The sequence below is a fragment of the Vidua chalybeata genome, chromosome 14, assembly GCF_026979565.1.
Source record: "Vidua chalybeata isolate OUT-0048 chromosome 14, bVidCha1 merged haplotype, whole genome shotgun sequence".
Classification (NCBI taxonomy): Eukaryota; Metazoa; Chordata; class Aves; order Passeriformes; family Viduidae; genus Vidua; species Vidua chalybeata.
Genome location: NC_071543.1, coordinates 498378 through 518294, shown reverse-complemented (window position 1 = coordinate 518294; position 19917 = coordinate 498378). Strand labels below are relative to the sequence as shown.

General features: G+C 55.1%; 1 protein-coding gene across 13 annotated transcripts in view; it reads right to left on the bottom strand.

Annotated features, from left to right (window-relative positions):
• Positions 1-19917, bottom strand: part of DLG3 (discs large MAGUK scaffold protein 3) — a 78087-nt gene that overhangs the window by 31198 nt on the left and 26972 nt on the right. For 8 of the 13 annotated variants that reach the window (XR_008433354.1, XM_053955366.1, XM_053955361.1 and 5 more), the window contains one exon: positions 7250-7303. The exons of 3 other annotated variants lie outside the window; for them this stretch is intronic. Coding sequence is in view for 8 of the 10 variants with exons in the window: in XM_053955366.1 (XP_053811341.1) it covers positions 7250-7303 (54 nt within the window). In the remaining 2 variants the exon portion in view is untranslated. Of the gene's footprint in view, positions 1-7249; positions 7304-7721; positions 8247-8900; positions 8956-19917 lie in introns of those variants that run through there. 2 more of the 13 variants (XM_053955373.1, XM_053955371.1) reach the window with 2 other exon arrangements.

Here is a 19917-nt window from a genome sequence, read left to right as displayed (position 1 = left end):
TGAAAAACCTTGTCCTAATGCCCAACCTAAACCTCCCCTGACACAGCTTTATGCCCTTCCCCCAGGTCCTGTCACTGAGCACCTGAGAGAAGAGATCAGTGTCTGCTCCTCTGCTGAAGCTGCAGACTACAGTGAGGTGGGGTGAGGTCTGTCTTCAGTCTCCTCTCCTCCAGGCTGAATAAGCCAAGACACCTCACCCTTTCCTCATAATGGTCTCCTCTAGATCCTTCATTACCTTTGTAGCCTCCTTTGGATGCTCTCTAAAAGCTTTATATCCTTTTATTTTGGCCCCAGGACTCGTGGTGAGGCTGCCACCGTGGGAGCAGAGCCAGACAATCCCTCCCTTGCCCGTCAGGTGATTATCCTTAGCCTGCACCCCAGGCTAAGGTTGGCCTTTTTGGCTACCAGGGCACACTGTTGACTGACATTTATTTTGGAGGGGACTGAACTCAACCTCATAATTTGAGTCATTCTGGGAAACAAGGGATGGGACATGGGTAGTTCTGTATGACAAGGCAGAGGCAGTGGAACCCTGCACTCAGCAGGCAAACACTCCTCTCACTGTGCAGTCCTGCCTCTGCCCATGGCCTCTGGACAACATGCAGAGTTCCTCATCTGGATTTTACATCCACCATTAACTGATGGCCCATAGATCACATGGAGCCACTTTCTGCATACGCTCTGTGTCCCAAACTGGAGCTGACATGCTTTGTTTGGACACAGCTCTCCTCACGAGGCATCAGCATGCTGGCTGTGTCCTGCTTTCCTAGCTTCTTGCTATCTGCCCCTGCAGAGGCACAGCCCTGCCATCCCCCACACCCCCAGAGCGCTGGGTCATTGCACGGAGGGGACAGCAACCATCATTTATGCTAAAGCCATCATCTGGCACCACAGAAGGAAACCTAGTGAGGCAGCAGTGAGGTCCTATTGATAGGTAGGAAGAGGAAACAGGAGTTTTTTCTGGGTGGCAACAGTCAGGGTCCTAGGCAGAGGAGCAGTGCTGCACGACAGGGTCTGGGGTAGGGCTGTCTAGGCTACCCCGGACCGAGTCCTGCAGGGTAACCCTCAGTTAGCCGTGCAACGGGTGCATGGATAGCGTAATTAAAATCCCCACCAGGAAGGCGGAAGGACTCTTGGGCTGCTGGAATCCAAGCGGGTTTATTCAGGATTGATCGAAGGAGTAGGGAGGCAGAAATAGGAGCAGGGAGACAACCACACTCAGGGGAGGCAGACTCCAAGGGGAAGGAGGGGCCAGAGTATATAACTGGGGAGGGAAGGAGTAACTAGGGTACAAATGATCCAATGGGAAGAGGGTGTAAGGGATGGGGTAACATAAACTGGGCCAGTGAGGGAAAAGGGAAGGAGTGGTTTACAGAGGAAACCATTAGAAACAACGAGAATGGGGAACTTTCCAGAACTTGGGGAGATGACAACCATAAACTGACAGGTGATGGGCATGTGCTCATTTGCACTGGGGGGCAGAGGACTCTGGGGAAATGCCTTATGCTAAATGACTGTAGTTTCCCATGGCATTCCCACACTGTCCTCCCCATGGGCACATCCCACAGGGCTGTGCCACCTGTGCCACACACACCCTCATCCCCTGCCCTGGGATGCCAAAGTAACCCCACACCCCGTACTGCGCTTCAAGGAGGAGGCTGGGCAAAGAGATGGGAATGAGGCTCCAGGAAACACAGGCTGTGTTGTCCCTCCCTGGATGTGCCCTGTGTCCTGTGCCTGGTGCCTCTCAGTCACAGGAAGATTTCAGGGGATGGCTCAGGGTTGGGACATCCAAACACTCCAATAGTAGGATGCTCAGATCCTCCCAGCGCACTGGGAAAGGCTTTGGCCAGCTCTTACAGGAGGATCTTGCATCAGAAAAGCACCAAAATGGTGGGATTAACCCACATCAGGATCCCTGCGGCCTCAGAGGGTCAGGGACACATGGTCAGTGACACCTTCTGCCGCAGTGCTGCCCTGTGCTGTGCTCCTATGGGCAGAGGCGCATTGCTTCCCTTGCCACAGGTTCCCCCTCTGGCTCGGGCCACCTTTCCCTCCTCTCACCTTCCTGCACTGACTAATCCTAGGTGCAGCTGGCTCGCTGGCCCATGCCACCCTTAGAGCCTCCCTCAGCACAGCCTCCCTCAGCACAGCCTCCAGCCCACCCCATCCCCTCTCTGCAGTCGGTATCCTGCTGCGTGGGGCGCAGTGTTGCCTCTCCCCGGCTTTCCAGCAACTCAGATTCCTGGCACCCTTTGCTACTACACACATTGTCCTCTCTGCTTTGGCATTCAACACAGTTGCCACACAGCCAGCCATATGCACACCCACGGCCGCAGAGGAACAGCGTACACATCCCTCCAGGATGGGGATCTGCAGAAAACTGTGACAATCTGTGAGCCGTGGTGAGAGCCAGCACGGGCCCTGCGAGGAGCGGCTGCTGCCAGCGCAGCCAGGGTGCACCCAGAGCCCAGCACAGACCCCGTCACACACCCTGGTGCTGCCAGCAGCTGAGCTGGGATAGCCTCGCTCCTCAAATCCCTGGGCTGCTAATGCTGAGCACTCCTGGAAAACTGGCCTTAAGGTGCTTGTTTGACACGGCGTCTGCTGGGAGCAACCTGCCCAGGCCAGGCGTGCTGGGGTCAGCCAGGCCTGACCATGAAGTTTTAGCTCTGGTTATGTTTTCAAAATTCACACAATGGAATGCCAGTTAATTGTATAAGGAAGCCAAATGAAGAACTTAATATATACCACGTAACCAAGGGAACAAGCCAACAAAGAGAACGCTCCAGCTTCGGAAAATCAAATACCAGTCACTCACCGATGGCAAAAACCTCCCTGTGATGCCCACCAGAGCTGCCAGGACCTGGCTCTGCCGCAGGCTGTTCCCCCTGTACTTTGCCAGTGTTCTGTGCTCCTCCCTAGATCCTGTTTGGGGCCATCTCCGGTGGGAAGGTGCCTGGGTGGGAAGATGCACCACACCCTGGTCTCCTCGTGTAACACCTGCAGAGCTGCCAGCAGGGTCAGGGGCCAATTAGCTGTTCCCAGCAGATCCTGATCCTAAGCATCACCCGGTTTCTCACGGAAAAGAATATGGGTATTTTTTTCCAGGCCCTTCCCATGCAACAAGTCCACCTGACGGCTCAGGAAGAGGCGCCTTTACTGGCCCTCTCCTCTTATGAGCAGAAGGGAAATAGTTACCGATGACGGCATTTAGCTCATCAACAGAAGGCTGCAGAGCTAACACTCATCTGATAAACACAAGAGCACACACCTTCCAGAGCTACTGCAAGCTGTCTGCAGGCTCTGCCGGCCAACACTGCAACAGCCCACGTGGAACACCCCTTGGAATTTGCTGGAGAGTAAGGATTTGAGGTGGGTTTTTTGGGTTGGGGGGTGGTTGGCTGTTTTTTTTGTAGTTTTGCTTGTTCGCTTGCTTTTTAAATAAAAAAAAAGAAGGCCAGATTTCTAAGACAAAGATCAGGTTACTCAAATGCAACCCAGATAGGCAACCAGGTTGCAAGAGCAAATACCCTGCAGGAAGAATAATACCGCTCACAGTCCCTTTTGGAGCATGATCCTGCCCATATCCTGTGCTGAGGATGCAATGAGGAGGAGCGCTGGGACCTGCTGGTGGAGCAGCTGTTTATTGAGATAATGGAGAGCGCCTGAAGACTGCAGAGCCAGCCCTTGGTTGTGTCAGCCAGCCCTGGGTGTGGAGGGCACCTGGCAATGCTCCCCGGTTGTCCCAGCACGGGGAAAGGGGAACAGCCCCGTGCCAGGGCAGCGGGTGCAATGGGCACCTCCCCTGGCACGGGCACTGCCAGTGCTGGCACGGGAGAGCTCTCCCTGCCTGCACATGACAGGGGGTGCAGGGAAAACAGGCCAAGAGCTGCCTCCCTTCACCTCCCCGCGTCCTGCCGCAGCACTGAGACAGACTGACTCGCTGCCAGCTATCCCCTGGCCTCAGCCCCCTCGCGTGCAGTGCCCACGGCGGTGGTCTTGTGCACAGAGCGAATAAACGCCCGATCTCCGGCCAGCCTTTTGGCAGAGGGCTGCGAGGACCAACCTGCTGAGCTTGGGCAGAGTGAAGGGCTTTGCAGCCTGGCAGCCCCAGCAACAGCTGGGAGGACACCACAGCCCTGTTTGCTTGCAGGAACTGGCGCTGGGGTGTGTCCCAGCCAGCACCTGGGACCAAAGTGTGAGGGACTCACTGGCTGAGAGCAGGCCTGGAAAGCACTTGTCCCTCTCACACCTGGCTTTTAAGCAACTGAAAGTGATTGCACCTCACTGCTGGGCAATGAGGCACCAAATTAGGCTCCAAGGACCCAGGCTCTGAAACCTTCAACTCCTCAAGGGCTTTGGAGTGACTTTCCCTGCTCATTATGGAACTGTCCAGCAGCAAGAAGTTGTTTTAGCTTCAGAGAGGCAGCTCTGAAATGCAGAGACCTCATCTGCCATGGAAACTCTGTTTCCAATTCTCTGTCTCCCCATTAGGGACATGCTGGGTAAAAAGATGCGAAACTGTGAGCATGGGTGATGCTCTCCAGCACTTTCCTTATAATCATCAAGGGATGATTTTAATACTGCAGGCATTTTATAATGGGTTATTTGGGTTTTTACACCCTGGGGGTGCTGGGCTCTGCTCAAGCTCTACACTGAGCCCCAGCCATCCCAGTGCTGCAGTCCCCACCTCAGAGCTCTGCTGGTGCTACGTGCTCCTGGGGATGGGAGTGGGTGGATGGGGACATTGAAATACAGAACAGACTTCTTGATAAACAGTCAGGGCCAAATCAAGCCCGACAGCCAGTCCAAAGCAATCAATGAACTAGAACAGGAAGGAATAGACTACTTCCATCTGTTTATCATTAAGGAAAGCAATAAATAGTTAAGTAATTAAAGACTGGAAGATGTGACTTTAACCCTTCCAAATACATACTGTACCAATGGACTTCAGATTCTGGGTTTGTAAAAAAAATCCCACGCTTCCAGATTTGGTATTTTGGTGTTTGCGGAAAGCTCCTGGTGCGGCTCCTTTGCTGACCTGGGAAACTGCCGAGGTTTCTGGGAGTTGTTTTCTCTGAAGCCTGAGGAATCCAGCACCCCAGAGAAGGAAAAAGATGGAGCAAGGCCTGTTTCCTCGTGTAACGTGAAGTAGAAGGCAAGAGGGTTTCCAGGCTGGATGCTGAGAGGAATCAAACCGAGGTGTCTCCCCTGCTCTGGGCACCCAGTGGTGACACACGCCAGGATCACAGCCAGCAGAGCACAGCTACAGCCTGGTGGCCCTTTTGACCCCTGCAGGACAGTTTCTCCCAGCATGTTCTGCTGAGTTTGGATGGATGGGACCAGTGACTGTCACGCCCAGCAGGATGCTGACATCTGTCTGGGGTGCAGAGCACCCCCTGAAACCCAGCCAGAGTGCAGGGAGAAGGGGTGCACAGGGATACGGAGGTGGAGGGAGAGGGAGGGATGTGAAATTAATGAGCTGGAGTACAGGGAAGCAGCCAGGAGGGCAGGAAAGTGGAGTGCACTGCTGTGGAAGGAGTGGTTGCGGCCCCACATGAGGGCTCCCAGAGGTTCCTGGCTTCTGCAGGGCTCAGGAACCTGCCCAGGGTGACAAAACCTGTCCTTGGCCCCTGGCTCACCTCTCATTGCCCTTGGGCCCGCAGGCAAGGAGGAGGGACGGGCATGGATGGAGTGTGGCAAAGGATGGTGCCTGCAATGATGAGTGGGCAATGTTCCTCCAAAGGTGTGACATTTTGTACTGAGGGAGGGTACAAAATGGTTGTGAAAGCAGAATTTCCATCAGGAATACCTCCCTACCCTGCCCTGCTCACAGCACACTTCTCACTTGCTCTGGTCCAGCATGGTGGTGGTCCCTTCCCTCTAGGAGACATTGCCCTTTTCCCAGTTCTCTGTAAAACAGCCAGGAGAGTGCAGAGAGGAAGCTGCAACATGGCACTGCCCTGCAGCCAGGGTGCCCAGCACAGTGAGAGAACCTCCAGCCCACAACCCCTCTGCCGTGCCATGTGCTTGGGAAAGGTAACCTTTGGGGACAGCAGCTCCCCTCTGCCACATTCATACAAGGCTGGAGCCAGGACCACCACGCTGAGGGATGTACCACTGCCTTCCTCCCCAGTGTCAGGTGGCTTTAAATTCAGGCTTTAAATTCAGGCTTAATTAAACCATACAGCCAGGGTTGGAAAGATCTCAGCCAGGCTTTCCTTCTTTTCTGTAGCTTTTCCCAGCCAGCCCAGTACAGCTCTGACGTGCACTGACCCCACCACAAGCTGTGGGCTGAGATCTGCAGTTTTCTACAGGGGAAATTCAACGCCCAGAAGTCACCTGTGGCCCATTACCCTGACTCCAAAGATGGACCCAGCCCAGCTCTGAGTCCTGGCACTGCTTCACTGCTGTGGAAGGCAGCTGAAGTTTGATCCATCAGAAGTAAACCCGATGCAAAGCACTCAGCCCTGGCAAACTGTTAACTGGGCTCCTTTGGGCAAAGAAGGGAAGCCCCCCACAAGCACAGAGCCAGTGCTGCTGGCCAGAAACCCATGCTGGCCACCTTCCTCCCTTCATCTGCCCCACAGGAACGAGTTACAAATATTCTGGGGATGGATGCAGCAGGATGCAAACCCTGTCTGCAACAAACGGAGAAGCATTATCTTTTACTACGCCAGGAGTGCCAAACGCACCATGGCTGCACAGACAGTCACCAAGAACTGCTCAGCTGCTGCTGGCAGCCTTCACTGGGAGAGGAGCAGCATCTGATGGGCCCTACTGCCCTGAGGACTGGTGAGGGAGATGCCAGCGAGCACCCAGAGAGCCCTGCCCCACTCCTGAGGGGCCAGGGCTGCCTTAAGGAGGCTGAGGCAGTGCAGGAAAGTAAAGGATGCCCCAGCAGAGCCTCTCAACCCCCCTGCATGGGAGGCAGAGGAGATGGCTGTATGATTAACCCTGAACACAACCATCTGGCATCCCCAGCTCCTCTGCTGAGGCCTTTTGCCTTGTACCTCCCTGTGCTGGAGTCCCCGGCATCTCCTGCTGCTGGCCTTGGTTCTGTGCAGTGTCACCCAGCCCCAGAAAGGTTTGGGGGTAGGGTGAGCTGTGGGGATATGGTGTGGGTATAAGGATCTTCTGCTGCCTTACCAGGGCCTCCTTGAGCTGGAAAAGTCTTTCCTGCATTGCTGAGCAGGGAAAATGCAGCACTTGATCAAAGGAAGCAAAACGAAACCGGGAGACTTACAGAGAGCCCTTGTTCCAGCGAGTCTGTATTCACGATAATGGGAGCGGGGTTGGCCTGTGAGGAGACAAAAGTGGGATGTCACCAAGCTGAGCGATGAACCCAGCGCTTCGTGGTGCACTGCCTCTCCCCTGGCCATGCCAGCACAGACCCTCCAGGCCAGGCAGCAGAGAGAGATTTGGGAAGGGCTCTGTTTGTCCCTCCTCCGGGTGTCCAACAGCCCTGGGACAGGAGCAGGGCCACAGCATGGCTCTGGGCATCAGTCCCGTCCTCAAAGCTGATGTGTCCCAAACACACCATGGCCTTGGCTGCTGGGAAGGGAGATGGGGAAGATTGGAAATTCTCTCAGGCTTGTGTCAGACTCCCAAAATTTACGTGAAATTCACACTAGTGACGGGCTAAGAGATAGGAGGAGTAGGGAAAGAAGCCTTTCTGAGGGAGGAATTTACTGCCAGCACACCAGGCCTTCAAGCACCTTCCAACAGCTGCTGCTCCTTCTAAGCAAAGGGCCACCATGCCCTGGGAGAGGTGACAACATTTGGTCCCTTATCCTCATTACTCCTGCGGTAAAGCCTGTGCTTGGAAGCTTCGGCTCATCCTCCGCAGCAGCACATGCATCCTCCTGCCCTGAAGGGCTCCCCGTGGACCTCTCTCCGGGTCCCTCCTCCTGGGCTGCCTCTGCCCTCGCCTTGCTGCACATCGCAGGGCAGACACGGGCGGGGGGCAGCGGGGCGGGCAGAGCAGCGAGGCAGGCACGGAGCGAGGGAGGGAGAAAAGGATGGACGAAGATGCAGCGCCGTAGGCCGGGGCGGGGGCGGGTGAGGCGAGGGGAGGGTCGGGACGGGATGGGACGAGGCAGCTGGAGATTAGGGACGGCCGAAGGAGGGACAGGACAGGACGGCCAGAACAGTGGCACGGCCGAGGAGAGACGGGACGGGACGGGACGGTCGGCGATCAGGGACGAAGGCGGCCGGAGAGGACCAAGGGCCAGAACGGGAGGCCGGAGCAGGAGGGGGGCCGGGGCAGGAGGAGGGCCGGGGCAGGAGGAGGGCCGGGGCAGGAGGAGGGCCGGGGCAGGAGGAGGGCCGGGGCAGGAGGGGGGCCGGGGCAGGAGGAGGGCCGGGGCAGGAGGAGGGCCGGCCGGGGCAGGAGGAAGGTCGGGGCAGGAGGAAGGTCGGGGCAGGAGGAAGGTCGGGGCAGGAGGAGGGCCGGGGCAGGAGGAGGGCCGGGGCAGGAGGAGGGCCGGGGCAGGAGGAGGGCCGGGGCAGGAGGGGGGCCGGGGCAGGAGGGGGGCCGGGGCAGGAGGAGGGCCGGGGCAGGAGGAGGGCCGGGGCAGGAGGAGGGCCGGCCGGGGCAGGAGGAGGGCCGGGGCAGGAGGAGGGCCGGGGCAGGAGGAGGGCCGGGGCAGGAGGAGGGCCGGCCGGGGCAGGAGGAGGGCCGGGGCAGGAGGAGGGCCGGCCGGGGCAGGAGGAGGGCCGCCCGGCGGGTCGCGGTGCGGGGCCGCGCAGGGCCCGGGCCCCGCTGGCCGCCCGCGGCTCCCGCCCCGGAGCTGTCCAGCGCCGCCGCTGCTGAAGGCTCTGAAGCCTCCCCGGGCTCTGGGACGGGCCGTGAGGGGGGAGCGGCCAAAAGCGAGAGGCAAAACCGCAAGGCTGACATTGCTCGCCGGCACACAACGGAGCAGTGCAAAGCCTGGAAGGTCAGCGGTGGGCTGGAACTCCCTTCACCATCCCGAGGCTCGTGAGGAGAACAGCAGCCAGAGCGAGACCCGCGAGGAGACCTGAACTACCGGGGAAGGTGAACGGAGCCGCCTGCCTTGGAGCATGACCACCATCAGCCAGCAACCAGCGAGCCAAGGTGTGGGCTAGTGCAGCAATTGCAGGGCCTGCCCATTAACAGGGGTGTTGGACCACACGGCCCAACAGCCTCTGAGGCCGGGATGTTTTCACAGGAGCCGGTTGCCTCCTTATCACTCTCGTCTGGGTTTATCCGCCCCTGACCGAGACTAGCCTCCCCCCCACAACCCAGCACAGCAGTCCCCACCGTGTTTTAGTTGACCCTATTTCTAGATTATTCGCTCTCCTCAATTAGTGGATGAGAGAGTTAAGGACCAACCAGACTGTGGTTTAAATCCTGCCCTGGAAGGTTCTGCTCTCATATGGATGGAACAGGAGGTAGTTAATTTGATTTATTCAGATGCTTTCTGATCTTTCCTGCAGCTGTAACTATTGGTTACAAACCCATCGTTTTTATGGCAATTAATTCTCTAACTCAGGCAAATATGACCACTTCCAAGCACTTCTGCCAAACCCCTCCTCCACACAAAAGACAATCACAATTTTCAGGTCCAGTGTCTCGGGATCTCCAAGTCCCAGAAGCAATGTTAAACTGGGAATATCCCCTCTCTGGCAGTACACAGTCCTTGTATTTAATCCAGATAATTTGAGAGATAGAATATATTAAACCTGGCAGTGGCTTTTATTAGTCCCCAGTGCAATTCTAGGAAGGGATTCCACATTTCAAGGCAGAAAAGAAGCACTTCTACTGCCAGCAATTAACAACCAGTAACACATCAAGGTTTGAACATCCAGATGCCAGCTCTTATTAGATGAGTTTCCAGGCAGGATGCAGAAGACACGGCCTAAGTGAATGTAGCCTATCACATGCCCTATGATTTATAAAAAGAATTCAGCTTCACAAACGATGCTTTGGATCCCTCCCAGGGAGAAGTGCTCTATATAATAATGTTATAGAGGCTTTTGCAGGTCCAGCCCGAGTCCTCCACTGAGCCCCACTCCACTCTTTGTTGAATTAATAATAGCCCAAAAATCACACATCTCATTGCCTCGCTCACACAGTGGTGAGCCCTAAGGACATATTTTGTTTCGCCTGCTCCCTGTGCACCGAGCATCCTTCGCAGCCATTCCACACTAGTGATTTTTTACATCTCAAAATACTGCTAGGAGCACAATTTCCCACTCAGGCTCCAGATGGGACCCAGGAGATACCGAATGCGAGTTGCTGCTCTAAAACAAAGTCACACATGGTCAGGAGGAACTCGGATCAGGAAATCCCCATTTACCTCCTGTGGCCAGCTATTCCAACTACTACAAGAAAGGTGTTTGGGCATTAGTTCTGACTTCTACTTGCAAATATTTAAATACTTGCACTTTGCCTGTCCTGCTGAAGAGACAGACAAGACCTAAGACTCAGAAATAAGCAGAGCACCTGAAAATAAAAAGCTTTTGCCTCCCTCCACCAGTCAGGCAGAGGTACTGAGCAGCTCTGCTAGCCAGAGGAGGAGAGAGAGTGTCATAATTTTTTGCTGGGCAACAGGAACGTGCTGGTGAATTAACCATGCCCTCAATTCTATAGGGAACGGTAAGTAATTTATGCCCTAAGGAGCAGGGGTTTGCTGCATGCAGGGAGGAGAGGGAACAGGCCTGTGCATTCAGATCACATTCAATGGGGGCTGTCAGATCTCTTCCATCTAAACCCCTTCATCACAACAGCATTTACCAAGCCCTGTTTGTGCTTGGGGGTTTTACAGACAGAAAGAGAAGAGGTCCAAGTCCTACAGTGCCCACTCCATGGCAGCAGGATCATCAAAGTCCAGCAGAGCTGGAGGTGCCCTGAACTCTCTCCACCAGGCAGAGGCATTTGGCCTCAGGGGATGGAGGCTGCAGGGACTCGAGGAGGACCTTGGGGAGTGAGGGGAGCACTGCACAGATGCAGACAGATTGATCTGGGCACAAAGCCAGCAAGGCAGAGGACAGCTGTTGAGAAAATCTGGGCAGCCACAGGAGTCAAAGGGAACCATGCTGAAGGGGGATGAAGTTTGAAGGTCAGGATTCAAGAGCTCTCTGGTCTCACGAGGGCTGAGAGAAGCAGAGCCTTGCATTCACTGAGGTCTGCACAACAATCCTAGTGGCAGCCACAGCCCAGGAGCTGACGGAGGGAGCAGGAATCTGCCCCAGAGAGGGACTGGCTCCCTGTGGAGACCCTGGCAGAGCATTGTGCCTGTTTGGGGCAGCTGCCTCTGTGGTTGAAGCCAGGAGGAGGCTGTGGGTCTGTATGCAGGGCAGAAGGGATGTCTCCTCCTCTACAGGCTGGAGCAATACCACTGCAGTACGTGCAGGGAGCAACCAGGCAGGCCAGCAGTGCTTGGAAAAAAAATCTCAGGCACAGGATGTGCCCGAGAAAGGATGTGGCCTTTCAGAACCACCCTTAGATATCCCCTCTGGGTAGTGATCTGAGAGAGACTGCTGCTATTTGGACTCTACTTGGGCCGTGGCAGCCCAGTGACACTAACACAGTCACCTGGGAGCCCCAAAGCCCCAAATGTCTACAGGTATCAGCCCTCACCTCAGTTTCTACTGCTGTTGTCTGCTGGCACAAAGGTAGGAATTGCAAAACATGATGATTTTCCAAAACTTCCAAGCAAAAGGAAAGCTGCAATCACATGCATCTGGAGGAGGTTCACTAGCCTGCTGCTGAGGATTGGGTCCTGCCCTGTGGTGTTTCCCCAAGGACTGCTCTCAGGGCTGGCACACAGGAGCTGGGCAGGGAGACTCTGAAATGAAAGCTCAAGATAATGTCTCCAGAACTGAAGATCCCAAAGCTTTGCCACAGCTTCACATCCTCCACAGAACCGGCACGGGGCCAGATCACAGAGGTCAGGAGACACGCACCTCCTGGAGGAAAAATACACGTGCTACAGATGTCTCAGGACAAGAGCAACTGGACTGTGATCACATATAAACACATTTCCATCCTAACCAGCAACAGGAGTAACAGCAGCCTCCAGAGATGGCAAAGAGCAGGCCAAACACACAGAGCTGCTCACTGCAGGAGGCTGGTGTGTCCCATGTGTCATGCAAGAAGGAATGTGCAGGACAGAGTGACTACTGGAGACACTGGGCTAATGCATGAGAAGCAAAGCACTCATTTAACTCCTTTATTTCCCCACACTGGATCAGAGTGAAAATTCAATCTGTCTTTTCATATCCTTTGTTTCATATCATCTGAGGTATAATACTAGCACTCAGAAGGAAATGGCTCTGGAGATAAGTGAAATTTGGTCTTTACATCCCTTTAAAAGCTCTCAGGAGCAGAGGTCACGAGTGGGGAAATGCCCAACGGAATTATCTAATCAGGGCTGACACTGAGCTGCTTGTAGTCCAGCTCCATCTGCTTTGATTTTTTTTTTTTAAAGGGTGCTAAACCATGGAGAAAGCTGTGCATTTACAGCTATGAAAGCAGCTGCTCTGTCACAGGACCCAGCCGTGTCGAATGCTGGCTGTGAACAGGCAGGTACTGGCGTGGTGCTGCTGGGCAGCGGGGTCAGCTGCAGGATGCCCAGACACCAACAGGCTCCTGCCTCTGTGGGGAGCGGGTTTGCACCAAGCTGATGAATTAATTTCACAGGAACAAGCTCAGGTCCTGCCTGCACAGCACACGTGGGGAGCCCCTGCTCAGCGCCACTCACCCTGATGAGCATTGTCACGCTCACCTGCTTTGTGCCAGGCTTGCCCGCCCTGCTGCTGCTCTCCCCAGTGCTGGGCTACTTCCTGCACCAAGCCAGAGCCCAACACGCAACTCCCACTGCACCTGAGAGGACACAGCTCCTTCACAGCAGCCTGAACTTGTGGTCAAGGCCAGAGAGAAACTCATTCTTGAGGCTCCCTGAGGCAAGGAGGGGACGAGTCTCGGCCCTGCCCTTGCCGGAGAGGAGGTGCATAGAGCAGAGAGGTGCTGGCATCTTCCCTCCAGGTTGCTCCTGGGCCCTCAAAGACCCCCTTGGTTTTCAGCAAGCTGTGCCCAGAGAAGCCACCTCACAGTCCTCCTGTTAGGAAGCAATGCATGGCGTATCCCTTCCCAGACTGAAGTCTGCTGGCCCATGAGATGTCGGGCTTCTCTGACATCTCAAGACCAAATCCGTGTTTTGACCTAATCCTTCCATTCTCAAGGGGAGAGGTGCCACACAGCTGGCAGGGCTGGTCCCATCCTCACAGATCCCTGTGCTCGTCTCTCTTTGCATTCCTGGGCTTTACGTGGTGGCTAGAGCTGAGGTTGCTTGGAAGCATCAACAGAGCTGGAGACCTCTGAGGGAGAGTTGATCTTTCAGGGTTCCCACAGGCTGGGACAGGGGAAAGGGAGCAAAAGAAAACAGAGGATGGAAACTTTTGGAGGCTGAAGAAGTTCTTGCCCAGAGATGAATGACCCTTCCTTTTAACTGGGCTGGATAAAGGAACTCTCTCTCTACACTTTTTCTCACCTCCTGCACGAGCTGACATGACTTGGGCAGGGGGAGGACACGACCCAGCAAGTGTGCCTGCATGAAGGGGAGTGACAGGCTGAGGCTGGCCTCTGCCCTCCTGCACAGCACAAAACGTGGCATCAGTGATGTGGGGAGGATGCTGGGGCTGACAATGGAGCCTGCAGGTGCCCGCACCCGCTGCGCCAGTCCCACCCAGCCAGGTGCCAGCTGCTGCCTGCGTCCCTGTGCTCGGCCACCAGACAGCCTGGTGGCCTGCAAGCAAGAACAGCCCTTCTCTCCAGGTTGCCTCTGGGAGACGCCCAAGCCGGGCTGTTTTGGTGGCATGAGCAGGCTCTGGGGCCGTGGCAGCAGAGCCCCTGCCCCACGGCTGCCCCTTGGCACTGGCTCAAAGCCTCAAAGCACTGCGGCCATCCGGAAGCAGGGAACACGGGACTTGAAAGGTGCCTGGTCACAAGGATCTTTGGCAAAGCCACTGAAGTGCCCCAAGTGTAATGTGAACACAAACAGCTACTGAAGGTTTAATCTTTGTTTTGGTGCTTTTTTTTTTTTTTTTTTTTTTTTTAAGAGTAGCTTAAATAGGCACTGGAAAAAGCCTTTACTTGGTAGCACAGGAAGAAAGCTTCCCAAAGAGAAGCCCTGTAGAATATAAGTTTCCATTTAGAAACCATTAAGGCCAGGGTTTTCAAACTTGAAAGTTAGACATCCTGTTCCAGGCTCAGCCCACTAAAATAAGTGACCCAATTTGCAGAGCCGCTGGGCTCCAGTAGCTTCTCTTTGACCCGGTGGTACCAAATAAAATTTACTTGATTCCTTTTTGCACAGGAAGAGTTGTTGTTATCTGAAAGAGTCACATGCTTTTATCTTCCTCTCAGACAAATGCATATGTATAGGGAAAAAAAAAAAAAGGGAATAAGGAACTGTGTTAAAATAAAGATTTCTTTAGTTCCTGGGATTCAAATATCCTAATTTCTTCTTTTAGTAAGTTCCAGAGCACATCCAGTTAACAAGTGTTAAGAAACCTGTTTCTGTGGGGAAAAAAAGCAAACCAAGATCCATCAACAGAGGGTCAAGAAAAATTCAAGTTAATACAAAGGTGACAAGAAGGTATCTAGGGCTTGGTCCAGGGTGCTCTGAAGCACTACATGGTCCCAAAAATAATTACACCCTCGGAAGGGTTCTTCCACAAGCCCCATCAAGTGAGCTCTGCAAGTTAAACTGCTAAGTTCATTCCAAATTCAGGTATTCTGAACTTGTTAAACACTGTATTAAAAGTTTTCATCTCTAAGTCCCTGACACATGCTCACAGCATATTGCTGGATTTGCAACGAGGGCCCTTGAGGACTCCCTACATCATCCCATCTTTGCATGTGCTAAAACCAGCTGTGAGCATTAACACAGCCCGCTGTACCCACAGTGCTGGCACAACCTCACAGCAAGGGTTACACCCATCCCTGAATCACAGCTGCCAGGACGAGCCCCAGGCTCACTGTCCCTCCTGCCTGCACGCGAGCTTTGGGGCGGCAGGCAGAGCCCCCTCATCCCCCACCCTGAGCTGCCGGTGCCCCCGCCCAGAGCAGTGCAGGACCTGCTCTCCCCTGGCACGCAGAGACCACGCTCCCCTTGGAGAGCATCCTGCACCGGGCTGTGCGCAGCGGGCGCCCGGCACATCACCCCGGCCCTGATTACGTCCTGATTAGTCTTAATGACTTCCCCTCTCTAAATGAGCATTCACATCTCTGGAAGGAACGGAAGCTTCTCTCCTCCCATAATAGCACAGACGTGCCGAGGGGCTTACCCGAACAAGGCAACTCTCCAGGAACAGTGACAGCTTCTGCTTTGCTTCCTCTTCCCACCCTCCCCTGCACCCAGGGTACCCGGACTGGGCCTCTGGCCCAGCTGTCCCCTGGGTTTCCCTCTCATGCAACCCCCCGTGGGGCTGCACACCCTGAGGATGGCCAGCAGATCCCTGCTGAATGCCTGGCACTGGTCAGGACTGGGCTCAGGCAGGTTCCCGTGGGGGTGGAAGAGCTGGTGGAAAGCGCAGCCGTGGGGGCATGGGACATCCCTCCAACAGGAACGACAGCAGGTGCTGTCACAGTGGAGGCTGATGGGCTTCCTGCTGCCTCCAGGATCTTCACCAGGAGCAACTTCCTCCACACTACACACAGCCCTGCTGAAACATGCCTGTGCTTGGCCCTGCATGCCTCACCAATGCACTCTCCACCTCCTCCTCCTCCTCCTCTAGCAGTGTGGCAGGGCCACATCCTCCCATTTCTGGCAGGTGCTTTGTTCTTCTTCCACATGTTGCATTGATGGCATCTCTCCCACCTGTGTGGCCTCAGATGCTGCCTCTGGAGCAGCAGCTACATCTCTAGCACAGGCAGTTCAGACACCAGCTCCAGCTCCTCTCCCTGTGCTGCTCCAGGGCTCCCTCCAGCAGCTCAAGACCCCAAACCCAGCAGCCAGGCACAGCTCCAGGGCTGCAGTCTGCACATCTGGGCTGGCTGGCAGGCAGCAGTCGGTAATCCAGCTGGAGAGGAGCTAAGCCCAGTCCTTCAACTCACTTCTCTAATTCCAGCATTATCCCTTACTGTATTAAAGGGATGAGTCAGAAAAGCCAACAAGCACAAGTGTACAGCCCCTGTCCAAGGGATTCACGTGCCCAAAGAAAAGGGGGAAAGCCTTACAGGTGAAAAAATAAACTAAGGAGACAAATGTCCTCAGCAGTCAACTCCTAAATGAATTCAACACGTTTTGTGAAGGAGCACTGAGAACATCTGACCTTCTGAGAGAACATCCCCCACCCTCAGTCCAGGGGATGGGTGACAGCAGGACACGGGATGCTCTGGGGAGGGTGAGGAGAACCAGTTTACCCAGCATCTGTGTGTTAAGGTTTGCCCAGGAGAGGCACAAGGAAGGGATATGACTTTAAAAAACATCATCTAGGCCTTGATTTCATCTGTGGGGCAGGAAAGGAACATCAAAGCCATGGGAAAAATCAGCTTCTTCCCAGGGGCCAAGGGGCTGAGGGTGGGTGCGAGGCAGGGCTTGGGGGAAGGAGAGCAGCTCAGTACCTGGTTATAGCAACTCAGCTGGGTGATGACGGCAGGATCACCAGATGGAGATGCCCAAGAAACAAGCTGAGAGGTGAGATCAGATGGAGGGGGATATATTAGGAACAGACACGCAGATTTACACATCGTGAGTGAGGAGGTGACAAACAGGTCTGTGGAAGGGGAATCAAACTCTCAGGAGGGAGTGGAGTGCGATGAGGAGTGAGGGAGAGGGAAGACTCTCTGGGACTCTGGCTGGCAGGGGGACGTGCTAGGAGAGATGCTGGAGGTGGAGGGAGGACAGGGGGACCACCAGTGACCAGAGAGCAGGGGCTGAGCAGATGGATGGGGCCACGAACAGACAAGCACTGTGTTCAGCAATGGAGCCAGATGCAAAGGACAAGTTTCACTACAGTTGCATCTACATTTAGGTTGCCAAAAATACCTTTCACAGATTGGCTGTCTTTAATTAAAAGGATGTCTCCTGTGCTCCTGGCACGATACAGAACTCATCTTTCCACGTGGGGCTCTGTGTGGAAGCTCTGCGGGGGGGACTTCCCCCTGGGACAGCTCCTCTTTGCCTTCATCCTTCCACATCCTGCCAGTGCTGGGCAGCTCAGGCAGAGGTGCTTCCCTGAAATGCCCCTTCACAGTGCAGGCACAGAGAAAAGAAGGAAAACTTCACCCCCTTCCTGTTTTGGCTTCTCTCCTTCCCTCCAAACACGGAGAACGCCTTCCTCCTCTCTCCTCCTCCACGTTTCAGTGCAAAGATTTAGCTAATTTCTTCTATGAATAGCACGGGAGTAGCCATAGCAACATCACCCTGCCAACCTCACCACCTCCACTGCCTCCATGTCCCCGGCACCCTGTTCCTCTCACCCTCCCTCGCACCTCCCCAGGGAACATCTGGGGCTTCAGCCATTGCCCACAAAGCAACCTGTATTTGGCTTCCTGCCTGCCCCCCTTGGTGCTCTCCCTCCTTCCTTCCAGCCATACCTGCTCATCACCCAGAAACCTGGTCTGAACCCCCACAGTTTCTCCAAGGCTCTTTCTTCCCCCTGCCACCCATGCCCCAGGAGACAGGAGCCCCAAGTCCAACAATGCCAGAAGGCTCAGCAAACGCTGGTGCTTTGGCCAGGATGTGCTGTCCTGTGCCTGCCTACAGCAGCTAATTGCCCAGGGCATGGGAGGAACTCAGCGAGCAACATTTGTGCACGGAAAACCACCCCTGAAAATCAGGGAGATGCTCACTGCTGAGGGTGGGCAGGGACGATCGGTCCCACTCCTCCACCTGCCTGGCCATGAAACGCTTCTGCCAGGGGTGGAGGCCACACAAGCCTGGCATGCTCCGGGCACTTGCAGGTGGTCAAGGTCTCATTGCAATGACCACCCCAAGAGGGAGAAAGGGACCACAAAAAGGGGGGGCAGCAGGACTTTGCATTCCTGGCCAAGCAGGGCCAGCAAACCTGAGACAACCCTGGGGGCAGAGGGCACTTCCTCACCACACGCCAGGGAACTGCACTGCCCTGGGCCCCTGCCCTAGCCCATGGCCCAGACACCCAGAATGCACATGCAAATGCTGGTGACACCCTTGAGACCCTCATGGGGGGGGGGGGGGCCTCGCTCCAGTCACTGAGCCTGGCACTGGAGTCCTTAGAGTGAGCTGAGACTCAGGGCTGGACATTCCCCGTGAGAGGGAAAGGTGCTGCTTCTGGACCCTCAGCCCTTTGAGCAGGGCTGGAGAAGGGGCCTGGGCATGGCCAGGCAGTTGAGCACCCCTCTCTTGAGAGGCCGTGGGCGTCACTGTGCGGGGGTAGGAGGGGTTTGAGCAGTCTGCTCCTCTAGTGCTGCACATCAGGGATGCTTCTCTGCATCACACTGCTGTTTCTCCCCCAAAGCCAGGAGTCCTCCTGTCACCCCAGTCTGGCAGGGGAGGAACTGAATTCCCCACCAGCGAGCAAAGGGGGACAAGAAGGGCACAGGGCCAACGGGAGGGAACAACGGAGGGCAGCAATGACATCAAGTGCAGGCACCGGGAACTAATGAGCAGGGAACATGGATAGATAAGGGAAAAGGAATGGAAGACATCTCAGAGGGAAGAAGAAAAGCAAAGCAAAAAATAGGCGAGATACCTAGACCTCTGAGATTTCCTCCCTCCCTCCCTCTGGTGAGGATTAGGGATTCTCAGTTACTGGCATTGCCTGAGCAAGCTAAAATGTGTCCTAGAGAAGGGGAGAGGCAGGAGGAGAGAACAGACGGGGGTTGGAAGTGAGAGGAGGTGCAGGTTGACGTTGGGACCGTGCAGTGTGTTGGGCAGCACGTGTGGGCACGTCTCACATGCCGTAGAGCTGCACACAGGGTATGTGAGCATGCCATGATGTCAGAGAACATCCACCACCGTGTGCAACCGTGAGCACGTTTCTGATGTCAGAGCACTCGCACACGCTTCTCTGCTTGCACGAAGAAGCAAGGGGAGAAAAAACACTTATATGAAAGTTGGTCAAGCTCCCCAGGAGGTTAACAGACCCCTGCTGACTCAGGAAAGCCTCCTGGCCTGTGCACCCCTTCCCATCTCAGCTGCTGGAAGTGCTTTCGGGGACAGTGAACTCATTTAAAGGGGCAGCTCTGAAAAATGGCAGCCCTGCCTCCAGCCAAGGCTCTCCTGGAAACGGAGGCTGCCTGTGAAGGAGATTGCTTTGTATCTGCAACCTCCAGCCAAATCTACCCAGAGCCCAATGTCTCCCGGCCTCCCAGAGCCAATTGGACCTGCCTGCCTGGGCACAAGCCATGCCTAGATGTTTCCATGTTACCACCTTTTGTCCCTCTGCCCATCGCTGGGCTGAGAAGAACATGGATTCCTTGGGGCTCAGGCACTTTGCACCCTTGGATCAGGAGGAGAGTGTTGCCGAGGCATTTGCTGCAGGCTTTACTCACAGCATACATTTGCTCCACACCAGGGAGCGGCTGCCTGCTCTGATACAGGCAGTGCACATACCACACGCGTCATATTCTACATGCAGACCCGCTATGCTCACATAGCCTCAAACACTGGCATCCTCTGTTGCTTGCAACGCCTTGAGAAGCTTTTGATTTTCCTTTCTTTTTTTTTTTTTTCTCATGTTCAGAAAGGCAAAGGCAGAGCAGAGATTCCCAAGGCGGACTTTCCGAGCAGCCCAAGCTCCATGGCAGCACCACAAAGAGACAATGATTTCTCTTCCACCATTGCAAAAACATGAAAGGCTCCCCTGCCCAGCCTGCCACGGCAGCAATGCAGCTGGCATCACTTCCTTCTCACACTGCTTGCAATTGTCTTACCGGGAATACTGGGCTGGACCTTTCGT